At 44.9% G+C, this 24,396-nt stretch overlaps 1 protein-coding gene across 1 annotated transcript in view; it reads right to left on the minus strand.

Annotated features, from left to right (window-relative positions):
- The window catches only part of LOC143982973 (multidrug and toxin extrusion protein 1-like), a 131,702-nt gene that overhangs the window by 55,453 nt on the left and 51,853 nt on the right, over nt 1-24,396 (minus strand). Inside the window, exons 6-11 of the mRNA XM_077482157.1 lie at nt 21,066-21,110; nt 20,060-20,157; nt 7,100-7,197; nt 2,208-2,321; nt 2,039-2,106; nt 1,843-1,951 (exon numbers count right to left, since the gene is read on the minus strand). Of these exons, the coding sequence (XP_077338283.1) occupies nt 1,843-1,951; nt 2,039-2,106; nt 2,208-2,321; nt 7,100-7,197; nt 20,060-20,157; nt 21,066-21,110 (532 nt within the window). The remainder of the gene's footprint in view (nt 1-1,842; nt 1,952-2,038; nt 2,107-2,207; nt 2,322-7,099; nt 7,198-20,059; nt 20,158-21,065; nt 21,111-24,396) is intronic.

The following is a 24,396-nucleotide window of genomic DNA, read 5'->3' on the forward strand; positions in this document are numbered from 1 at the left end:
TCACTTTATCTCTAGTTTGTTTTCTGTATTGTTTGTTGTGTATGAAAATAAATAAAATTATACTTAAAAAAAAAGAAGATGGATGGAGCCAAATATAGGGCAATCTTAGAAGAAAACCTGTTAGGCCGCGTACACACGGGCGGACTGTCTGTCCAACTTAGTCCGCTGAAACGTGTTTCAGCGGACAGTCCGCTCGTGTGTGGGCTTCAGCTGACTTTTTCAGCGGACAGTCTGGCGGACTAAGTCTTTCGGAATTTCCGTAATACAGTCCGTCCAACTTTGGTTTCAGCGGACAGTGCGCTCGTGAGTAGGCAAGTTGGACGGACTAAGTATGGCGCATGCTCAGAAAGGATTTACACGGCTGAAGGTTACATTGCAGTGTATTGGACGTCGTATTTCTAGTCCCGTCGTACGTGCTGTACACGTCATCGCGCAAGCTTTCAGCGGACTGTCTGTTTATCGTGTGTGGTCAAGTCCGTTCATTCAAAAGTAGGACGGACTGTCTGCCGGATTGTCTGACGGACTTAGTTGGCCAGACAGTCCGCCCGTGTGTACGCGGCCTTAGAGTCTGCAAAAGACTTGAGACTGGGGAGGTGGTTCACCTTCCAGCAGGACAACGACTCTAAACATACAGCCAGAGCTACAATGGAATGGTTTAGATCAAAGCATATTCATGTGTTAGAATGGCCCGAAATCCAGACCTTAATCCAATTGAGAATCTGTGGCAAGACTTTAAAATTGCTGTTCCCAGATGCTCTCCATCCAATCTGACAGAGCTTGAGCTATTTTGCAAAGAATGGGCAAAAATGTTACTCTCTAGATGTGCAAAGCTGGTAGAGATATCCTCAAAAAGACATGCAGCTGTAACTGCAGCAAAAGGTGGTTCTACAAAGTATTGACTCAGGGGGGCTGAATACAAATGCCCCCCCACACTTTTCAGATATTTATTTGTAAACATTTTTAAAAACAATTTATAATTTTCCTTCCAATTATGTGCCACTTTGTGCTGGTCCATCACATACAATCCCAATAAAATACACTTACGTTTTTGGTTGTAACATTACAAAATGTGGAAAATTTTAAGGTGTAATACTTTTTCAAGGCACTGTAAAATGTTTAAAAGTGATGCTTTAAAATTCTTTACAGATCATCAGTGTAGATTTAATCATGAATGATGGCCCTAGAATTCATCACTTGTTCGTGGTGATACCTCGCATGTGTCGCGCAATCATTATTTACATATGCATGCTAGACCTATGCTGCATTTGAATTTTCTTGTATATGCAAGGACTGGGGTGCTTTTAATGTTCCTAATTTTTTTATTTTATTACAAATTTTTATTTACACTTATTTTTCTTTAAACTTTTCCATATGTAACAGAGGAGATCAGGAAACACATGTTCCTCCTCCTCCTCTGTGTGAAGGGATCCCAGCCATTTACTTCTTTCCCAGACTCCCTAGGGGAAGGGGAGAGCCAGTAACCACAATGACTGTTAGCGTAGGAGGGAGAGGGTGTTGCTTCTTAGCACTGTAAAAGTGATTGGGTGGCTGTAGAGCTGTCTGGATCCCTTTTACTAAACAGACGCTTGCTGGCTGTAAAAAATGACACCAAGATCATGGCTACAACTACAGCTATGATCTTGGTATAATAACTTGTTGAAAGGCTTTATTATATAGATATCGCAGTAAGAAAGTGGTTAAAGCCCAGTCTATGAAGATGACTGTTTATTGATTACTCCACCCATTTACTGCAACAAGTGATTCGTAGAAATGATTATTATATATAAATGCATCACTACATATAGTGTATGGTCAATATAAGGATTATCATAAAAAACATACCTACTAAAACCATGCTTAATTTAGCAGATCTCTTTGCTTGATCAGTTTCTCCAGCTCCTAAGAAAATGCCAACCCTGATGCTTGCAGCCATGCCAACAGAAAAGGGAATCTGAAAAGTGCTATATATTTATATATAGGTACAAATAGGCAATATGAACACAGACTTCACAGTTTAGATTTAAATGTAGGTATTTACCTTCTGGATTAGGCATATTAACTGATACAGAATGGATTGTCCTCCAAGTTCCACCAAGTTAATAAGACCTAGATGTATATAGAAAATAAGGATAACGTATCTTCATCTCTGTAAGGGATTGTGTTATCTGCATCACAATGTGTGCAATTGAACAAAACTGTTTGGTTACCTGCTAATATCATTGCAATTTGATAAGCCCAGAATTCAAAGCTCATTATCAGAATGCCAGGAATGCCCAATGCTAGGAAAGGCCACCAGTCTTTCAAACATTCTGTTGTCCAACCTGTAAATAAAAATAAAACACGGAAATTTAAACCCTGCTTGTAAAGAAATGATGATGAGATTTGAAATCTTGAATACAAAATGAACTCTGTGTATGATTAAATATATAGGTTAATATCAGTTGAAACATTGAAAATTGATATTTGGTGGAATCACACAGGTACCAAACCACCCCCCTTGTTACATCATTGTTACAAGATTTAGCTTTTGGCAGAACATGGATAGTTCATCCTGCATTCTGAACTGTTCAATCTAAAATTGTAGTTTCTTTACATTTTTTTTTAATATGGAAAAGCTAATGTGTCACGTATACAGTCAGGTCCATAAATATTGGCACAGACACAATTCTAATATTTTTGGCTCTATACACCGTCACAATGAATTTGAAATGAAACAAACAAGATGTGCTTTAACTGCAGACTTTCAGTTTTAATTTGAGGGTATTTACATCCAAATCAAGTGAACGGTGTAGGTATTACAACAAATTGTATATGTGCCTCACACTTTTTAAAGGACCAAAAGTAATTGGACAGATTAACAATCATCCATCAAACTTTCACTCTTTAATACTTGGACGCTGGGTTTCATCCCTGGTGATACTCTGCCAGGCCTCTACTGCAACTGTCTTCAGTTCCAGCTTGTTCTTGCGGCATTTTCCCTTCAGTTTTGTCTTCAGCAAGTGAAATGCATGCTCAATCGGATTCAGGTCAGATGATTGACTTGGCCCGTGCATAGCATTCCATTTCTTTCCCTTAAAACAACTCTTTGGTTGCTTTTGTAGTATGCTTCGGGTCATTGTCCATCTGCACAGTGAAGCGCCGTCCAATGCGTTCTGAAGCATTTTGTTGAATATGAGCAGATAATATTGCCCGAAACACTTCAGAATTCATCCTGCTGCTTTTGTCAGCAGTCACATCATCAATAAATACCAGAGAACCAGTTCCATTGGCAGCCATACATGCCCACGCCATGACACTACCACCACCATGCTTCACTGATGAGGTGGTATGCTTTGGATCATGAGCAGTTCCTTTCCTTCTCCATACTCTTTTCTCTTCCCATCACTCTGGTACAAGTTGATCTTGGCCTCATCTGTCCATAGGATGTTGTTCCAGAACTGTGAAGGCTTTTTTAGAAGTTGTTTGGCAAACTCTAATCTGGCCATCCTGTTTTTGAGGCTCACCAATGGATTACATCTTGTGGAGTCTTCTCTTGATTGTTGACTTTAACACACATACACCTACCTCCTGGAGAGGGTTCTTGATCTGGCCAACTGTTGTGAAGGGTGTTTTCTTCACCAGGGAAAGAATTCTTCGGTCATCCACCATAGTTGTTTTCTGTGGTGTTCCGAGTCTTTTGGTGTTGCTCACCGATGCATTCTTTCTTTTTAAGGATGTTCCAAACAGTTGATTTGGCCACACCTAATGTTTTTGCTATCTTTCTGACTGGTTTGTTTTGTTTTTTCAGCCTAATGATGGCTTGCTTCACTGATAGTGACAGCTCTTTGGATCTCATATTGAGAGTTGACAGCAACAGATTCCAAATGCAAATAGCACACTTGAAATTAACTCTGGACCTTTTATCTGCTCCTTGTAAATGGGATAATGAGGGAATAACCCAAACCTGGCCATGGAACAGCTGAGCAGCCAAATGTCCCATTACTTTTGGTTCCTTAAAAAGTGCGAGGCACATATACAAACTGTTGTAATTCCTACACTGTTCACCTGATTTGGATGTAAATACCCTCAAATTAAAGCTGAAAGTCTGCAGTTAAAGCACATCTTGTTTGTTTCATTTCAAATCCACTGTGTTGGTGTATAGAGCCAAAAAGTCTATAATTGTGTTGATGTCTCAATATTTATGGACCTGACTGTAGATTTGCTCAAATGGCTGGTGTTAAGTAAATTGTACACTATATTACCAAGTATTCGGGCGTCTGTCTTTACACGCACATGATCTTAAATGGCATCCCAGTCTTACTCCTAAGGTTCAATATTGAGTTGCCCCACCCTTTGTAGCTATAACAGGTTCAACTTTTCTGGGAAGGCTGTCCACAAGGTTTAGGAATGTGTCTATAGGAATGTTTGACCATTCTTCCAGAAGCACATTTGTGAGGTCAGGCAATGATGTGCACAAAGCAAGGTCCAAAAAGATATGGATGAGCAAGTTTGGGGAAGGAACTGGCCTGCACAGAGTCCTGACCTCAACCCAATAGAACACCTTTGGGATGAATTGGAGTGGAGACAGTGAGCTAGGCCTTCTCATCCACATCAGTGCCTGGTCCTCACAAATGCGCTTCTGGATAGCCATGGATAGCCTTCCAAGAAGAGTTGAAGCTGGTATAGCTACAAAGGGTGGGCCAACTCCATATTGAACCCTACAGACTAAGACTGGGATGCCATTAAAGTTCATGTGCATGTAAAGGCAGGCGTCCCAATACTTTTGATGATACAGTGTAATTGTTTTATATAGCAGCTTTGCCAGTTATGTGGTGGCTGCATTCAAATTTCTATTATTTTTCAATACTGAATCCATCAGATCAGCATTTTTGGGAGCCTACTCGTTTTTCTTGGCACAGGTTTAAAGTATTAGTTCACCTTTACTGACTGCTAGTATTTGCCAAAAACCTCCTCATAAATTCTTAATACATTAACAGAACTCCTTGAAGTTTGGAATTGGGGACACTTTGGGAGAAAAGCGATCACCAGCATGTGCTTACTATGCGTCAGTTATAAATGAATACAGGACTAATCGATACCAATCGCTCACTGTATTCATTCAGGAAAGGAAGGGGCTTGTAAATATGGGGGGCTGGCCCTAACTCTCCATCTTGAAACAGATCCTTCCTTGCCCCACCACAGTTTTATCCAGTAGGAGGAAGAGGAGGAGAGCCGGCAGAGCCGCCGAGGGGAGCACACAAGGGGTTCATTGCTTCAAGTGGGGGATCAGAAAATGAAGAAGGTTAAAGCCAGGATGGGATGGGTGGCACAACTGAAACCAATCCCCCATGGCTCTCCCTGCAGCAGCTGTAGTGGGTGGGAGGGAGAGGAGAAGCCGGCAGCATTGCAGGGGGGCCACACAGGGGGATCGGTGCAGCAGGAGGGTGGTGGTAAATAGAGCAGAATACAAAGAAGGGGAAGGCGCACTGACCTAGTGCATTACCATAAAACAGCTTTATTTAAAATTGAATCAAATAGCAAAATGGCTACTCACAAACGAGTATTGATCACAGGCAAAATCAATACAAATAAATCCATCGCACCAAACGTTTGGCGACTCCAGACCAGATGTCCGAGGAATTTGATGAGTACCTCTACGGAAATGGCTAACGCGTTTCGGGAGTGACCCCCTTTCTTCAGAGCCAAAGAGGGCTATGGTCTCTCGCTGGAGGCTGCCAGTAAATATATATAAAAAGGCCTCTAAGCCCATGAGGTAGAAAAGGTCAGAAAACTCCACCCCAGGTCAGACAGGTCAGAAAGCTCCACCCCCCCCAAAAAAAAAAGGGAGGGAGAGAGGCGACTACAAGTGTCGCATCTTATGCGGAAACGCACGCGTGTGCTCATGCACACGTGTGTGGATATACATATGTACTCCTGTTCAATAGAATAATACTAACCGCCACATACGATAGAGATTTTTTGTGTTAATATCTGCCACATAGAAATTACTGATGATCTTAGTGGTACACTCGAGGGGGAAGGTGCTACACCGAATTTCATTTTATTTTATTTTATTGAAATACATTTAGTGCTGTACACAACCTAACAGGAGGGAGAGGAGAAGCTAGCACTCGAGGGAAATTGGAGCAGGTGGATTAGTGAGACCCAGTGCCATAACCGATTTGAAAACTGGTCTCCAGGATTCAGCCTGGATTTTCAATTAAATCTCTGGACAGCCCAGCCCATTCTGGGATGGTTGGGAGGTATGCATTAACATGCTGTACTTTTTTTTTTTACCACTTTTTGCAATATTTTTTACTTTTTGCTATAATAAATATCCCCCAAAAATATATAAAAAAATGTTTTTTCCTCAGTTTAGGCCGATACGTATTCTTCTACATATTTTTGGTAAAAAAAAAAAAAAAAAAAAATCGCAATAAGCGTTTATTGATTGGTTTCCACAAAAGTTATAACGTCTACAAAATAGGGGATAGTTTTATGGTATTTTTATTAATATTTTTTTTTTTTTACTAGTAATGGCGGCAATCAGCGATTTTTATTGTGACTGCGACATTATGGCGGACACGTCGGACAATTTTGACACATTTTGGGACCATTGGCATTAATACACAAATAATGCATTGATTACTGTAAAAATGTCACTAGCAGTGAAGGGGTTAAAACTAGGGGGCAGCGTAGGGGTTAAGTGTGACCTAATCTGTGTTTTTTTACTGTAGGGGGTGTGGCTTGGTGTGTGACATCACTGATTGTCATTTCCTATGACAGGGAACAGATGATCAGTGACAAGATCACTAGGGGAGCACCCGTTCTTCAGCTCTGTGACCCGATCGTGGGACACCAGCGGGTACGGTCACGGGGCTCAGGACTGGGTCGTGAGTGCCATTCTGCTGACGTATATCAGCGTGAGGTGGTCCTTAAGTGGTTAAAGAATGCTTACTTTTTCTGATGCTCATCAGAAGTTTTCAGGCTGCAGAGTACAGCATGTTAATTTATTGAGGATGCTGTAATGTATAGGGGAGTTTTGGGCAACAGTCAGAAGAACTAAACCTTAATTTCATTAATATAATATAACAGTACACATAAATGAGACATGTCTTACCTGGCCAGGATGCAACATGCAACTTTGTCACTTGAATATAGATGAACAACAAGATGAATTCAAAAACTGATCCTATAGTTATTGCCAAAGCACCACCCCTAAAGGATTGGAATCAAACAGGAAGTAAGCATTCTCTACAAAAAATAATTTTATAATTGAATATATTGTTAAATACGTGTCAAGCCTTTTAGTTGTACTAGCCTGTGCATGTATAGCCAACAAATTATATTTGATTGTTTACAATCTTCTTTACAAAAATGTGACAGGGAGTCTAGTTGCTTTTTTAGTGTACTTGCCCCACCCAGAAAGCCCAAGAACTGTGCTAATAGATATGAATGGCTGTGAGCACCTGAACTTGGGTATATGCCAGTGTTTGTGTAAATGTAGCACTGCCCCCTTGGGAACTGCTTGGATTTACTGCCTCATCTGCACTTTCATGACCCTGGGAAAATTCCAACCCACCTGACACTCTGGGTTCAGACATCTTTGCACCATCTTAAAGTAATAAGTCAAACCACTCAATGAGTTTATATTCTATTAACATTTACTGAATAACTCAAGGAAGATTTTGTTGCACAAAGGAGGTAATAGATCCACTGAACTTCGGAATAACAGTTCAGGAGAAGATTCTCTCTGATGAGAACATTCTCTCTGATGATAGCAAAGATCCTTGAAATATGTAGTCCGGGTGCATAGTCATACAGAGTAATTGCCATTCTGAGAAACTACTAATCCCACAATCCCTGGGTTGGCTCACAGATATGATGTTAGTTAGTGATGCTGGGAACTAGAGGGACAATATAGTAGATAGAAATGATGGGTAATCGCTATGCCCTGCAATTGTAGTCCACATTGCCACATAAACATGAATACAGTATACAGACATATGCAAACAATAGAACATTTTATATTTTTTGCATACTCTTCTATGCTATACTTGAGTTTACATGAGCACTGGCATATACCAGAATACAGCCATACACAGTATTTTATATTCATGATGTGTGTGCATAGCACCTGGGATTTCTGAGAGGGAAATGCTTTGGCATTTTTGTTGCGCAGGCTCACTCGCCCATGTGCAAGAAGCTTAAAGAAACAGTAGCATACTGTTAATCTTCTAATCATGTCATCATGTGCAGCACCCCACACGTTAGTACAGGGTGTGTTAGAATTTAGAGTAGGTAAAATATAGTTTGGTTTAGAGCCAAGTCTGAGCCATGGAATCTGGGTCAGGGTTCAGTAAGGTTCAGGGCTGGATGACTCATCCTGGTCAGCTCTCTGGTGCCTCCCCCTGGTATAGGAGGTTGGAGAATCTTCTAGAATTAGGTGGTGGAGGTTAGGAGAAGCTGCCTTAAATATTTATGGAGCCTCAACAAATCCTCAGAGGTAGGCTGGTGGGGGGCTAAGACCACGCTATAAATAGACATGGGCCATGCCAACAGGGCAGGCGGTTGGAAGATGGAGGCTGTTGGTGGCCCTCAGGGGTACCCCCTAGTCTGGGGGGAGGTGTACTGCCTTGGGCCAGGGCTCAAGTGCTGGAAGGATCCTTCAAAAAATACACAGGACAAGGCTTTCCCAGATGCACAGGAGCAAGAAATGACAGAGTAGCAACACTGTTGGGGACTAACACGGGGGGGGGGGGGGACTGCCTCATTTAGCCAGCCTCCCTGAAGACAGCGGTGCTCTTAAGTAGGGATGAGCCGAACACCCCCCGGTTCGGTTCGCACCAGAACTTGCGAACGACCCCCGCGTTCGGTACGAACGTTAGAACCCCATTGAAGTCTATGGGACTCGAACGTTCGAATTGGAAAGTGCTAATTTTAACGGCTAATATGCAAGATACTGTCCTAAAAAGGGTTTGGCGACCTGCCTCCTGCCTCAGGGGACATGGGTCACTGCAAAAAAAAGTTTTAAAAACTACCGTTTTGGCGGGAGCACTGATTTTAATGACGATTAAAGTGAAAAAAAAAAGTGAAATATTCCTTTAAATATGGTGCCTGGGGGGTGTCTGTAGTATGCCTGTGAAGTGCCACGTGTTTCCCATCTTTAGAACAGTCCCTGCACAAAATGACATTAAACGGAAATAACACCATTTAAAACTGCTTGCGGTTTTAATGTTATATCTGGTTCCTGCAATATGGTTGAAAATCATTCAGAAAAATGGCATGGGTAGCCCTCCCTGCCCATTACCAGCCCCTTTGGGTTTCGTACGCATATTAAGGGAAACCCCGTACCCATATTAAAAAAAAAGGAAATGCGTGTGGCCCCCAGGCCCTATATACTCAGAACAGCAGTATACAGGCGGTGCAAACAAGACAGGGACTGTGTAGGTTTGTTGTGTTAAGTTGAATCTGTTTGTAATTTTCAACTGGTACATTTTTAAAGTGTAGCTCCAGTCAAAAAAACTATTTTTAAGCTTTTTGGAAAACATAGGGAAGGGTTATCACCCCTGTATAATTTGTTTTGTCGTCCATCTTTTTTCATCTCACTTGCTGTTGTCTCCTTCCGTTTGCAAGTAGGAGATGTTTGTAAATTGGATGTTTGAAAGTAGGGGCCTGCCCTATATGCTCTGCAGAAATGGCGGAACAAGGTGTTGGTTTTGCAACAACATTGTAAGCCCTCAAAGTGACTCTTGGTGGGCGCTGGAGCGCCCTGCTGTGAACGATTATATCAAGAATTGTAATTACATGTCATTGTTGAACAGTAGTAGAAAAATTGACCTTTGGTGGTTGTGGTGCTGGTGCCACAACACTATAAGTCCTCACCGTTACTCTGGGTGGGCACAGGAAGGGGCCCTCCTGTGAAATATTATATCAAGAATTGTAATTACATGTCCCTGTTAAACAGGGGCAGAAAAATTGGGCCTTAGGCACTGGTGCCATCACACTGCAACCTCTGCCATATACTCTAGTTTTATTGCAGGAATTAGCCCTGCTGCAAAGCATTGCATCAAAAATTGTACTTAAACGCCCCTGTTAAACAGGGGCAGAAAAATTGGGCCTTAGGCACTGGTGCCATCACACTGCAACCTCTGCCATACACTCTAGTTTTATTGCAGGAATTAGCCCTGCTGCAAAGCATTGCATCAAAAATTGTACTTAAACGCCCCTGTTAAACAGGGGCAGAAAAATTGGGCCTTAGACACTGGTGCCATCACACTGCAACCTCTGCCATATACTCTAGTTTTATTGCAGGAATTAGCCCTGCTGCAAAGCATTGCATCAAAAATTGTACTTAAACGCCCCTGTTAAACAGGGGCAGAAAAATTGGGCCTTAGGCACTGGTGCCATCACACTGCAACCTCTGCCATATACTCTAGTTTTATTGCAGGAATTAGCCCTGCTGCAAAGCATTGCATCAAAAATTGTACTTAAACGCCCCTGTTAAACAGGGGCAGAAAAATTGGGCCTTAGGCACTGGTGCCATCACACTGCAACCTCTGCCATACACTCTAGTTTTATTGCAGGAATTAGCCCTGCTGCAAAGCATTGCATCAAAAATTGTACTTAAACGCCCCTGTTAAACAGGGGCAGAAAAATTGGGCTGCTGGCATCACCCAGAACCAAAAATGTTCTTCCAACATATCAGCGGAGGAGGAAAAGGATAGACAATCAACATAACAGGACAGTCACTCAGCATCAGCATAGGCAGTCTTGAAGGGATGTGGTATTTCAAAAAAAATTATTCGGTTACATCAGCTTCAGGTGCTTGGTAGCTGTGGGTGATCCAAGACTGATTCATCTTGATGAAGGTCAGTCGATCAACTGATTCGGTGGACAGGCGCACCCTGTGATCGGTAACGAAGCCACCAGCAGCACTGAAGGTGCGTTCCGAAAGAACGCTGGATGCAGGACAGGCCAGTAGCTCAATTGCATACTGTGCAAGCTCTGGCCAGTGATCCATCCTCAAGACCCAGTAAGCCAGAGGATTTTCAGTGGGAAAGGTGTCCAAGTCTGACCTTGCCCCTAGGTATTCCTGCACCATGTAAATTAGACACTGGCGATGGGTGCTGGAACCAATCATACCTTGGGGCCTGCGGACTAAAAAATTGTCTGAAAGCATCAGTCAGACGGCCACCTTCTCCACCGCTCCTTCTGACTGATGCCTCAGCAACACGTTGTCCAGGACCAGGAGTTTGTGACCTCCCAGTCTCTGGGAACGCGTTGCACAGAGCTTTCTGCAAGGCCTCCCGGAGATGTCTCATCCTCTGCTCCCTCTGCGATGGCAAGATAAGGTCGGCAACCTTACCCTTGTACCGTGGATCAAGGAGAGTGGCCAGCCAGTAATGGTCCCTCTCCTTGATCCGAAGAATACGAGGATCCTTCCGCAGGCTTTGCAGGATCAGGGAGGCCATGCAGCGTAGGTTAGCTGAGGCATTCGGTCCGGAGTCCTCTGGGTCACTAAGGACAACATGATCCGCAGCTACCTCCTCCCAGCCACGTACAAGTCCACGTGTTTCTTGGGACTGTAAATCATCCCTATAAGACTGCTGCTGCTGATGCTGATGCTGAGTGCCAGCCTCCACCTCCATGCTGACACAATCATCCTCCTCCTCCTCTTCCTCCTCCTCACCCTCTTCCTGTGTGATGGGTGGCACAGCAGGAACACTGTCTGGATAAAGGGGGCCTTGAGAGGCAAGGAAGTCCTCCTCTTCCTGCCTCAAGTGCCCTGTCCATTATTCCACGCAGCGTATGCTCCAAGAGGTGGACAAGAGGTACAGTGTCACTGATGCATGCACTGTCACTGCTCACCATCCTTGTGGCCTCCTCAAACGGTGACAGGACAGTGCATGCATCCCTGATCATGCCCCACTGGCGTGGTGAGAAAAAACCAAGCTCCCCTGACCCTGTCCTGGTGCCGTAGTCGCACAGGTACTCATTGATGGCCCTCTGCTGCGTGTGCAGCCGCTGCAGCATGGCCAATGTTGAGTTCCATCTGGTGGGCATGTCACATATAAGGCGGTTCTTGGGCAGGTTCAACTCCTTTTGGAGCTCAGCCAGCCGAGCACAGGCATTAAATGATCGGCGGAAATGCACACAGACTCTCCTGGCCTGTTTCAGGACATCCTGTAAGCCGGGGTACCTGCCCAAGAACCGCTGCACCACCAGGTTAAGGACGTGAGCTACACAGGGCACATGGGTCAGTTGTCCCTGTCGGAGGGCGGAGAGGAGGTTGGTGCCATTGTCGCAAACCCCCATTCCTGGCTTAAGCTGGCGTGGCGTCAACCACCTCTCGGCCTGCCCCTGCAGAGCTGACAAAACATCCGCCCCAGTGTGGCTCCTGTCCCCCAAACAAACCAGCGCAAGCACGGCATGGCATCGTTTTGCCTGCGTACTTGCGTAGCCCCTGCAACGCCTACGGAGCACCGCTGGTTCTGAGGACAGAGCACTGGAAGAGGCCATGGAGGAAGAAGAAGAGGAGGGGGTGGAGGAGAGAGGTGTGTCACAACCAATAGTAGCATTTTGGAGGCGTGGTGGCGGAACAACCTCCAACACTACTGCACCTTGTCCTGCATCCTTCCCAGCAGCCAGAAGGGTGACCCAATGGGCCGTGAAAGACAGGTAACGTCCCTGTCCATGCCTGCTGGACCATGAGTCAGCGGTAATATGCACCTTACCGCTGACCGCCCTGTCCAGCGAGGCAAGGACATTGCCTTCCACATGCCGGTAGAGAGCCGGAATCGCCTTCCGTGAGAAAAAGTGGCGTTTGGGGACCTGCCACTGAGGAACCGCACATTGTACAAACTCACGGAAGGGGGCCGAGTCTACCAACTGAAAAGGCAGCAGTTGAAGTGCTAGCAATTTAGCCAAGCTAGCATTCAACCGCTGGGCATGTGGATTGCTGGGAGTAAACTTCTTCCGCCGGTCCAGCAGCTGGGGCAGGGACATTTGCCTGCTATAATCGGATGTGGATGTACCACTAGCAGAGTTCCCGGAAGCACTTGGCTGTGACACACCTAATTCTACACCTTCATTCCTCTCAGAGCAGGTTTCAGAGAGGACTGAAGGTCTAGTGGGGTTAGAGATGCCAGCTGATGAGGAGCAAGGAGAGGTCCGCTTTGTTCTTTGGTGTGGGTCTTTCAGGTACGCTTGCCAACGAGCTGCATGGCAGGTCAACATATGTCTGGTCAAGCATGTGGTGCCCAAGCGGCTGATGTTTTGGCCACGTGAGATACCCTTGAGACATATGTTGCAAATAGCAGCGGTGCGATCTGATGCACTCGTCTCAAAAAAGGCCCACACCAAAGAACTTTTAGAATAACGCGCAGAGGAAGCGCTCTGCGCAGGCGGAGCTCTGCGGTGTGATTCCGTCGGTGTGCTGCCCCTAAGCTGGCCCCCGGAGGGCATCCTGCCTCGTTGGACATGTGCCTCCTCCTCCTCCCTCCTTCCAGGCACCCACGTGGAGTCAGTGCCCTCATCATCCCCTCCCTCTTCATCGCTGTAGCAAACCTGGCAGTATGCTGCAGCTTGTGGAACATGACTGCCAGATTGCTGTGCTTCTTGAGCATCCTCTCTCTCTGCGCTCACGCTACTGCCTTCCTCTAGCTGAGTGTCATCATCAGAGCCCACCAAACACTGGGCATCCTCCTGGAGCATGTACCCAACACTGTGCTCAAAGAGTTCAGGAGACTCCTCAGGAGGACGTGGTGGGTCTAGGGAAGGAGTCACTGATGATGACATTGAGAGGAGGGACGACGATGTGTTGGCAGCTGCTTTTCTACTACCCTGAGACTGGGTGAGAGAGGATGAGGAGGATGAAGAGGGCTTGGTCATCCACTCTACCAAGTCGTTGGCATGTTGCGGTTCAACATGTCCAGCTGCAGAAAAGAAGGACAAGCATGTCCCATGGCCACGTGCTGATGACAATGCACCGCGTCCACGACCAGCACTGTTGTCTCTAGACACAGAGCCTGCTTGCCCTCTTTTATCGGCTCGCGCCTGTCTGCCTCTCCTTGCTGGCCTTCCAGACATGGTAATGGCCTGAAGGGAGTTGGGTAAAACAGTGGTTGGGTAGTTTATATTGTGCTGGAGGCACACAACACCCACTAACTCCTGCAGATGCCTTTTTTATAGAACAGCAGAGTTAAAGGGGTATATACAGATGTATACTGTGCTGTGCTGGAGGCACACACAACTTCCAATAACTCCCGCAGATGACAATCGGGCCCAAATAGAGAACAGCTATGTAGGTGGATAATAGCGGTATGTACTGGGTACAGAGCACGCACACAGCACGCACTATCTCCTGAGTGACACTACTGACTGCAAGCTCTATTGTTAAAGATGGACCACTAGCTATATAGGTGAGGTGAATATCACGGTGTATACTGCGGTCAGGGCACGCAGACAATAACCAGAAAACAGCAGAGTTAAAGGGGTATATACAGATGTATACTGTGCTGTGCTGGAGGCACACACAACTTCCAATAACTCCCGCAGATGACAATCGGGCCCAAATAGAGAACAGCTATGTAGGTGGATAATAGCGGTATGTACTGGGTACAGAGCACGCACACAGCACGCACTATCTCCTGAGTGACACTACTGACTGCAAGCTCTATTGTTAAAGATGGACCACTAGCTATATAGGTGAGGTGAATATCACGGTGTATACTGCGGTCAGGGCACGCAGACAATAACCAGAAAACAGCAGAGTTAAAGGGGTATATACAGATGTATACTGTGCTGTGCTGGAGGCACACACAACTTCCAATAACTCCCGCAGATGACAATCGGGCCCAAATAGAGAACAGCTATGTAGGTGGATAATAGCGGTATGTACTGGGTACAGAGCACGCACACAGCACGCACTATCTCCTGAGTGACACTACTGACTGCAAGCTCTATTGTTAAAGATGGACCACTAGCTATATAGGTGAGGGGAATATCACGGTGTATACTGCGGTCAGGGCACGCAGACAATAACCAGAAAACAGCAGAGTTAAAGGGGTATATACAGATGTATACTGTGCTGTGCTGGAAGCACAGCACAACTTCCAATAACTCCTGCAGATGGCAAGTGGGCTCAAATAGAGAACAGCTATGTAGGTGTATATAGTGGTATGTACTGGGTACAGAGCACGCAGACAGCACGCACTAACACTACTGACTGCAAGCTCTATTATTAAAGCTAGATCACTAGCTATATAGGTGAGGTGAATATAGTGGTGTATACTGCGGTCAGGGCACAGACAGTAACCACTACACAAGAGCAAAATAGTAAATCAGCCAAAAACGATTGGTGTGTAACTGTGTTGAAGGTACACAGAACACCCACTGCTTCAGATGCTAACAAACACTACACGAGGCCGCCTGAAAGGCGGCTTTATATATTGTGGGGCGTGCACTACACAGGCTGAGCTATGATTGGCCACAGGCAGGATGCCTGTGTCCAACCATTGCTCTCCTCGCTGCTGGCGCTGCGATTGGCCAAGCATGCGGGGTCACAGTGCATGCTTGGCCAATCGTGAGACAGCAATGCATTGCGCCATCGCAGTGCATTGTGGGCCACATGAATTTTGCTGCGAACGGCCCAAACGTTCGGAATTCGGCGAACGCACGAACGACCGATGTTCGAGTCGAACATGCGTTCGACTCGAACACGAAGCTCATCCCTACTCTTAAGTCTTCATTCCTTCCCTAAGAGATCTCCTGAGATTTAGCCAGGTGGACTGGTAAAGAGTCAGTCACTACAGGGGTTTGCTACAAATGTTTAGACAGTGCTAAGCTAGGCAACAGAGTCCTGATTGGCTAAGACTGCTAACCCTTCATTTTCCACTCTGATGCCCTGTACACACGATAGGATTTGTGATAGGACCTTGTTGTCGGAAATTCTGACCGTGTGTAGGCTCTAACACACATTTTCCATAGAAATCTCTGTCACACAAAATTTGAGATTCTGATCGTGTGTACACAATTCCGACGCCCAAAGTGCCACGCATGCTCGGAATCAAGCCGAAGGGCAGCTATTGAACTTCATTTTTCTCGAGTCCCCCCTTTGTATGGCACACTCACAGATGGGTGCATTTTTAGGAATTAATTCTCCCTCAACAATCCTGAAGAAGTGGATTATCCTGTTTGGATTTGTATAACAGTATAGGTGTGACCAGGCCTAAATTTTGAGGTGGTATGTTTGTATTCCTTGTTATACGATTATACAGTGCATCCGGAAAGTATTCACATTGCTTCACTTTTTCCACATTTTGTTATGTTACAGTTTTTTTGCCAAAATTGGTTAAATTAATTATTTTCCTCATAATTCTACGAACAACACACAGCCAAGATAACAAAGTAGTGGCTACGGGACTCTATGAATGTCCTTGAGTGGCCCAGACTTGAACCCGATTGAACATCTCTGGAGAGATCTGAAAATGTCTGTGCACTGAGATTCCCCATCCAACCTTATGGAGCTTGAGAGGTCCTGCAAAGAAGAATGGGAGAAACTGCCCAAAAGTAGGTGTGCCAAACTTGTAGCATCATACACAAAAAGACTTGAGTCTGTAATTGGTGTCAAAGGTGCTTCAACAAAGTATTGAGCAAGGGCTGAGAATACTTATGTAAATGGGATTTTTTCCTGTTTTATTTTTAATAAATTTGCAAAGATTTCAAACTTCTTTCACATTGTCATTATGGGGTATTGTTTGTAGAGGAAAATAATGAATTTAATCCATTTTGGAATAAGACTGCAACATAACAAAATGTGAAAAAAGTGAAGCGCTGTGAATACTTTCCGAATGCACTGTATACAGTGCCTTGAAAAAGTATTCATACACCTTAAAATTTTTCACATTTTGTCATGTTACAATCACAATTGTAAATGTATTTTATTGTGATTTTATGTGATAGATCAACACACAATGGCACATAATTGTGAAGTGGAAGGAAAATAATAAGTGGTTTTCAATTTTTAGTTTTACACATAAATATCTGAAAAGTGTGATGTGCATTTGTATTCAGCCCCTCTTACTCTGATACACCTAACTAAAATCTAGTGGAACCAATGGCCTAAATAGCCACCTAAAAAGTAAATAGAATCCACCTGTGTGTAATTTAATCTAAGTAGAAATACAACTGTTCTGTGAATCCCTCAGAGGTTTGTTAGAGAACCTTAGTGAACAAACAGCATCACAAAGGCCAAGAAACACATCAGACAGGTCAGGGATAAAGTTGTGGAGAAGTTTAAAGCAGGGCTAGGTTATAAAAAAAATATCCCAAGCTTTGAACATCTCACAGAGCACTGTTCAATCCTGTCAGAAACCATGAAATCAGACCAAGACAGAAGTACAGTTAAATCACACTTGTTTAATAATAAAAGTAAAAAGAAAAAATTTAGTCAAAACATAGCCAAAGTTCAGTAACCGGAACGGATAGTCAGCCAAGCCAAAAGTCAGGGATCAATGTATTGGAAACAGCAAGCAGGATCCGGAGCCGAAGGGATGTCAGCAAAGCCAGTCTTTAAACAGGAACAATGTCTCTGCGATGTTGGCCAAATCAAAGGCAGAAATCCTCTGGACTGGATGGCTTAAGTAGGCAGAACTGATGAGCAGGAAACCATCAACAGCTGAGTAACTGTGGAGAGATAGGAGCTGGCAATTAGCCGACAGCTGAGCAGCCACCTCTGAGAAGGAAGGGCTGAGCCCAGCCCTGACAAATCCATCGTCTGAAAATGGAAAGAATATGGCACAACTGCAAACCCACCAAGACATGGCCGTTCATCTAAACTGAAGGGCCAGGCAAGGAGGAGAGCATTAATCAGAGAAGCAGCCAAGAGGCCCATGGTAACTCTGGAGGAGCTGCAGCGCTCCACAGCTCAGGTGGGAGAATCTGTCTACATGGAAAACTATTAGTCGTGCACTCCACAAATCTGAGTGACAGGAAGAAAGCCATTGTTAAAAGAAAGCCAAAAGAAGTCAGTTTGCAGTTTTCAAAAAGCCATGTGGGGGACAGAGCAAACATGGAAGGTGGTGTTCTGGTCAGATGAAGCCTGTTGGCCTAAAAGCAAAACGCTATGCGTGGCAGAAAACTAACACTGCACATCAACCTAAACACCATCCCCACCGTGAAACATGGTGGTGGCAGCATCATGCTGCGGGGATGCTTTTCTTCAGCAGGGACAGGGAAGCTGGTCAGAATTGATGGGAAGATATATGGAGCCAAATACAGGGCAATCTTAGAAGAAAACCTGTTAAGAGTCTGTAAAAGACTTGAGATTGGGGCAGAGGTTCACCTTCCAGCAGGACAACGACCCTAAACATACAGCCAGAGTTACAATTGAATGGTTTAGATCAAATCATATTCATGTGTTAGAATGACCCAGTCAAAGTCCAAACATAAATCCAATTGAGAATCTGTGGCAAGACTTGGAAATTGCTGTTCACAGACGCTCTCCATCCAATCTGACAGAGCTTGAGATATTTTGCTAAGAATAATGGGCAAAAATGTCTCTCTCTAGATGTGCAAAGCTGGTAGAGACATCCCCAAAAGATTTGCAGCTGTAATTGCAGCGACAGTATTGACAAAGTACTGAAAAAAATTGAAAACCATTTATCATTTTATTTCCACTTCACAATTATGTGCCACTTTATGTTGCTCTATCACATAAAATCTCAATAAAATACATTTACGTTTTTGGTTGTAACATGACAAAATGTCGAAAGTTTCAAGGAGTATGAATACTTTTTCAAGGCACTGTAGGTATAATGCACTGTTTTTTTTTAACCCCTTGAGATCCACGATATAGCCGAATTACGGCTACAGAGCAGATCTGCTTTGCTGGGAGGCCGTCAATAAACGTCCTCCCCTTTGCATGCTCGCCAAGCCCCTCTGAAGGATGTGCATGATGTGCGCTGTGATCACAGGTTAATGAGACTCGGGTGATCACAGATCGGAGTAAGGGTCGACCCCGGTCCCTTACCATGTGATCAGCTGTCAGCCAATGACAGCTGATCACGTGATGTAAACAGAAGAGCGGTAATTGTTTTTTTTTTCTTCTCACGCTGATAGGTGCGTGAGGAGAAAAAAAAATGCTGATCACCAGCTTCTGTTGAAGGGAAGAGGCAAAGCCACCTCATATGTGCCCACCAGTACCGCCTGCCAGTGCCAGGAATCATTGCCCACAGTGCTACAAATCAGTGCCCATCAGTACATAAGTGCCAGTAATCAGTGCCACCTATCAATGCCCACAAGTTCCACCTATCAATGCCCACCAGTGGTGCCAATCAGTGCCTTATCAGTGCCACCTAGCAGTGCTGCCCAGTGCCATCTACCAGTGCCCATTACTGTCACCCATCAGTGCCCATCATTGCCACCCAGTGATACCTATTAGTGCCACCTATCAATGCCCTTCAGTGCCACCCATCTGTGCCACCTCTCAGTGCTAACCAATGCCCCCTATTAGTGCCCATCAGTGCAGCCTATCTGTGCCCATCAGTGCAGCCTCATCAACCTACATCAATGGAGAAAAATTTACGGTTTGCAAAATGTATTAACAAAATATAAAACGATTTTGTATTTTTTATTTTTTTTATTTGGTCTTTTAATTTTTTTAACAAAAAATAAAAAAGCCAGAGGTGATCAAATATCACCAAAAGAAAGATCTATTTGTGGGAAAAAAAAATTATAAAAATGTAATTTGGGTACAGTGTTGTATGACTGTGCACTTATTCAAAGAGTGACAGCTCTAAAAGCTGAAAATTGGTCTGAGCAGAAGGGGGGGGGGGGGGGGGGTAGGTGCCCAGTAAGCAAGTGGTTAACATTCAAACAGTTGTTTTTATATATGTACCTAAAAAGGCTGACTGACTGGTTATTTTTTTCTGTTAAGAATACATTTACAACCAGTATGATGTATTGCAATATTTCATTACATAACTATACAAACCAGTGTGTTTTTCTGGCCATGTAAGCCTCACATTTTGGTATATTATAATGATGAACTGCAGAAAACAGTAGTAAAAGCACTTACATGACTCCAATCTTTAGAACAAAAAGCATCAGGTAATTCACAATGGCATTGACAATACTTCCCAATAAGCTTATTAGGATTTGAGGCCACATTATCTCCTATTAAAAAAAAAAAAAGTAAGCAAAACAGAATCATAAACATTAGAAATAATCCTAGTGCAAGCAATACTACAATACCAAATAGGGGAACTTATCTGTATTTAGAACAAAGCCAAATTGTGTAGTACATAGCAATCCTTTTAGCATAAAAATACTTGACTGTGCAATGACTGCAGTGATATCACCTTATTAAAGGATAGGTCCTGGTTGCTACCTAAATGCCTCACCCCCTAGTATAATAACACTACATATGATCAGCCCATCCCTGGGTCGTATGCTGTCCCTCTCTTTTAGGTCTGTGCAGATGGGCTCTCTATGGAAGTCCAAATTACAGACTCAAACATGCACAGTACAGTGACTATAGAAAGAGATGACCAAAACTGGACCGAGTAGTAGATCACAGCATTGGGACCCAAAGATCAAATGACTTGAGGAAAACAGAGTTGCTCAGAAAGATGGGGGGCTTGCATAACAGTTGCAAGAAAGTATACTGTAACTATCAATGTTTTCTCAATTTACAACTTGCTATTTCACATTCTTGTCTTTGACTAGAACATCAGATGGAGCCTTTCAGAGGTAGAAGGAGGACTTGGGTGCCCAAGTCTCAGTTTCAGCTATTGATCTCTGTAAACAAGCCTTTTACAACAGCCCGTAAAGAGATACAGTAAAACATGTTCTCACAACCTAAAAGCAATAGTTCACGTTTACATAACACAAAAAAAAAAAGCTAAAATTAATTTGCAGTCCTGACCTTAGTAAAGTAAGAAAATAATATAGGCAATTCTTTACACATTCCATTTGAATTGCAGTGGAATTATTTTTTTTGTACTCGGTTAAGATGCAAACTGTACTTAGTGGCATTAGGAAAAAATAAAGCTACTTTATACAGCATTTGAAGCAAGAGGTACCTGGTTTTGCAAGTAACGTAGCTCAAGTTGGAAAAAGAAGAATGCCTACATAAAAAAAAAAGGTAAGTGCTGTTATTTAAAATTGCCACTTGTCTAAACATACAGTATTCTTACAAAAGGTAAAGTCAAAATCAATGGTTCTCAACTTTATTGAGACTAGGGCCCAGTTCTTCCAAAATCTTCCATGCCCCAATAGTAAAAAAAATAAATAAATAAAATAAAAGCTGATACTATTATACCATGTATTGAAATGCTTGAAGGCTCTGGATGCGACTATGGGGGGATGGAGGATCTGGAGGGGTTAGGGGACACTGCCGCAGACTTCGTAGTCCTGTAGGGGGGTAATCATTCTGGGGGTAGCTGGGGGCAACTGTGGGGAACATGGGTTCCCTCCAGGAAGCTGTGGGATTGGCAGGTGCAATGTGAGATACTAGAAGGCACACTGGGGCACTATAGTGGCTCTGCAGTCAGCTAGGGAGCACTGAGGGGGACACTGTGGGACATTGGCCGGCACTGTGAGAAATCAATGACAAAAACACATTTTTAGTAGAGGAAGAGTTAACCCTTGTACACATGGTCGGACATTCAGACAACCAAATCCGTTGGATTTTGTTCGACGGATTTTGTCCGAAACTGTTGCATGCACACGGTCGGACAAAGTTGTCGTAAAATCCGATTGTACATAACATGATGACGTTATTTCGTTACGACGGGACTACGTTCAGGCTAGTAGCCAATAGCTTTGGTCTCGGAATTTGATCTGAGCATGCATGGCACTTTGTCCGTCGGAGTAGGCTACACATGATTGGAGTATGTCCGATCAGAGCATGTTGTCGTAAAATTTTATAGACAAGTTGGAAAACTTGGTCCGTCGGATATTCCGACGGAAAGAGTCCGATGGAGACCACACACAGTCGGATTATACGACAAAACGGTCCGATAGGACACATTCCATAGGAATCTCCGACCGTGTGTACAAGGGCTTAGAGTTTTTTTTATTGATACCTGTGCCTTCTCATCCCAGTAACTATTAAAGCCCCAATTCACTGTACAGACCTCACAGGGACTGAAGCTAAGGAACAATGGAGTCACTTGCAGGTAGGGATGAGCCGAACACCCCCCGGTTCGGTTCGCACCAGAACTTGCGAACGACCCCCGCGTTCGGTACGAACGTTAGAACCCCATTGAAGTCTATGGGACTCGAACGTTCGAATTGGAAAGTGCTAATTTTAACGGCTAATATGCAAGATAGTGTCCTAAAAAGGGTTTGGGGACCTGCCTCCTGCCTCAGGGGACATGGGTCACTGCAAAAAAAAGTTTTAAAAACTGCCGTTTTGGCGGGAACACTGATTTTAATGACGATTAAAGTGAAAAAAAAAAAGTGAAATATTCCTTTAAATATGGTGCCTGGGGGGTGTCTGTAGTATGCCTGTGAAGTGCCACGTGTTTCCCGTGTTTAGAACAGTCCCTGCACAAAATGACATTAAACGGAAATAACACCATTTAACCACTTGCCGACCGCCGCACGCCGATGTACGTCGGCAGAATGGCACGGGCAGGCATAAGGGCTTACATGTACGTCCCTTGCCTCCCGCGGGTCGGGGGCCCGATCGGGCCCCCGCCCGGTGCCTGCGGCGGTCGGTATTCGTTCGGGAGCGATCCCGGACGAGGGGACGGCCATTCATTCATGGCCACCCCCTCGCGATCGCTCCCGGCGAATGAAATTGTCCGGTGACATCACTTCCTCTCCTGTAATGTAAACACAGGAGAGGAAGTGATGTATTCTCTCCTCCGTGTCGGTAGTTTTCGTTCCGGCACCGAGGAGAGAGCATCGGTGAGTTGCACAAGCACTACACTACACAGTAGAACATGCCAGGCACACTCACACCCCCCCTTTACCCCCCGATCACCCCCCAATTACCCCTGCCCCCCCAGTCACAGTGACACCAATTGCTTTTTTTTTTTTTTTTTTGCATTGGTGTCATTTGTGACTGTAATAACTGTTAGGGCAGTTAGGGTTAGCCCCCTTTAGTTCTAATGTGCCCCCCTAACCCCCCCAATAAAGGTTTAACCCCGTGATCACCCCCCGTCGCCAGTGTCACTAAGGCAGGGTTCACATTGCAGCGGTTTATGAGAACGAATGTGATTCGCACCGCACTGCAGTGCAAATCACATCCGATCTCTGTGCGATTCGAGTTCAGCCATTCGCCGCACCCGCCGCACCCGCCGCAAATTCGCACGGGACCCTTTTTTTGGCCCGCAGCAGAATCGGATCGCATGGGTGTTCACACCATGCGATCCGAGTTTGCAGATCGCACTGCGATATGCGAACTGATCTGGGGGTGTCAGTAACATTTCACTGACACTCCCAGCAGTTCGCATAGGGCAGTGTGAACTGCCGCCGGGAGGCATGCGATGCGGAAACCCTGCCGCGGATTCGTGGCGTTTCCGCATCGCTCCAGTGTGAACCCAGCATAATAAGCGATAATTTTTCTGATCGCCGTATTAGTGTCACAGGTGACGCTAGTTAGACAGGTAGGTATTTAGGTTCGCCGCAGCTTTTTATAGCGCCAGGGACCCCCATATACTACCGCATAAAGCCCCCTGATTGCCCCCTAGTTAACCCTTTCACCAGTGATCACCATATAACTGTTACAGGTGACGCTGGTTGGTTAGTTATTTTTTTATAGTTTCAGGGCACCCGCCATTTATTACCTAATAAAGGTTTAACCCCCTGATCACCCGGCGGGTGTCATTTGTGACTGTAATAACTGTTAGGGCAGTTAGGGTTAGCCCCCTTTAGTTCTAAGGTACCCCCCTAACCCCCCCAATAAAGGTTTAACCCCGTGATCACCCCCCGTCGCCAGTGTCACTAAGGCTGGGTTCACATTGCAGCGGTTTATGAGAACGGATGTGATTCGCACCGCACTGCAGTGCAAATCACATCCGATCTCTGTGCGATTCGAGTTCAGCCATACAGATAGTATGGCTGAATTCGTGTCGCACCCGCCGCACCCGCCGCAAACTCGCACGGGACCCTTTTTTTGGTCCGCAGCAGAATCGGATCGCATGGGTGTTCACACCATGCGATCCGAGTTTGCAGATCGCACTGCGATATGCGAACTGATCTGGGGGTGTCATTAACATTTCACTGACACTCCCAGCAGTTCGCATAGGGCAGTGTGAACTGCCGCCGGGAGGCATGCGATGCGGGAACCCGCCGCGGATTCGTGGCGTTCCCGCATCGCTCCAGTGTGAACCCAGCCTAATAAGCGATCGTTTTTTTGATCGCTGTATTAGTGTCACAGGTGACGCTAGTTAGGCAGGTAGG

Source organism: Lithobates pipiens, unplaced genomic scaffold (assembly GCF_037356315.1).
Source record: "Lithobates pipiens isolate NorthernLeopardFrog02 unplaced genomic scaffold, aLitPip1_a1.2 Scaffold_16, whole genome shotgun sequence".
Lineage (NCBI taxonomy): Eukaryota > Metazoa > Chordata > Amphibia > Anura > Ranidae > Lithobates > Lithobates pipiens.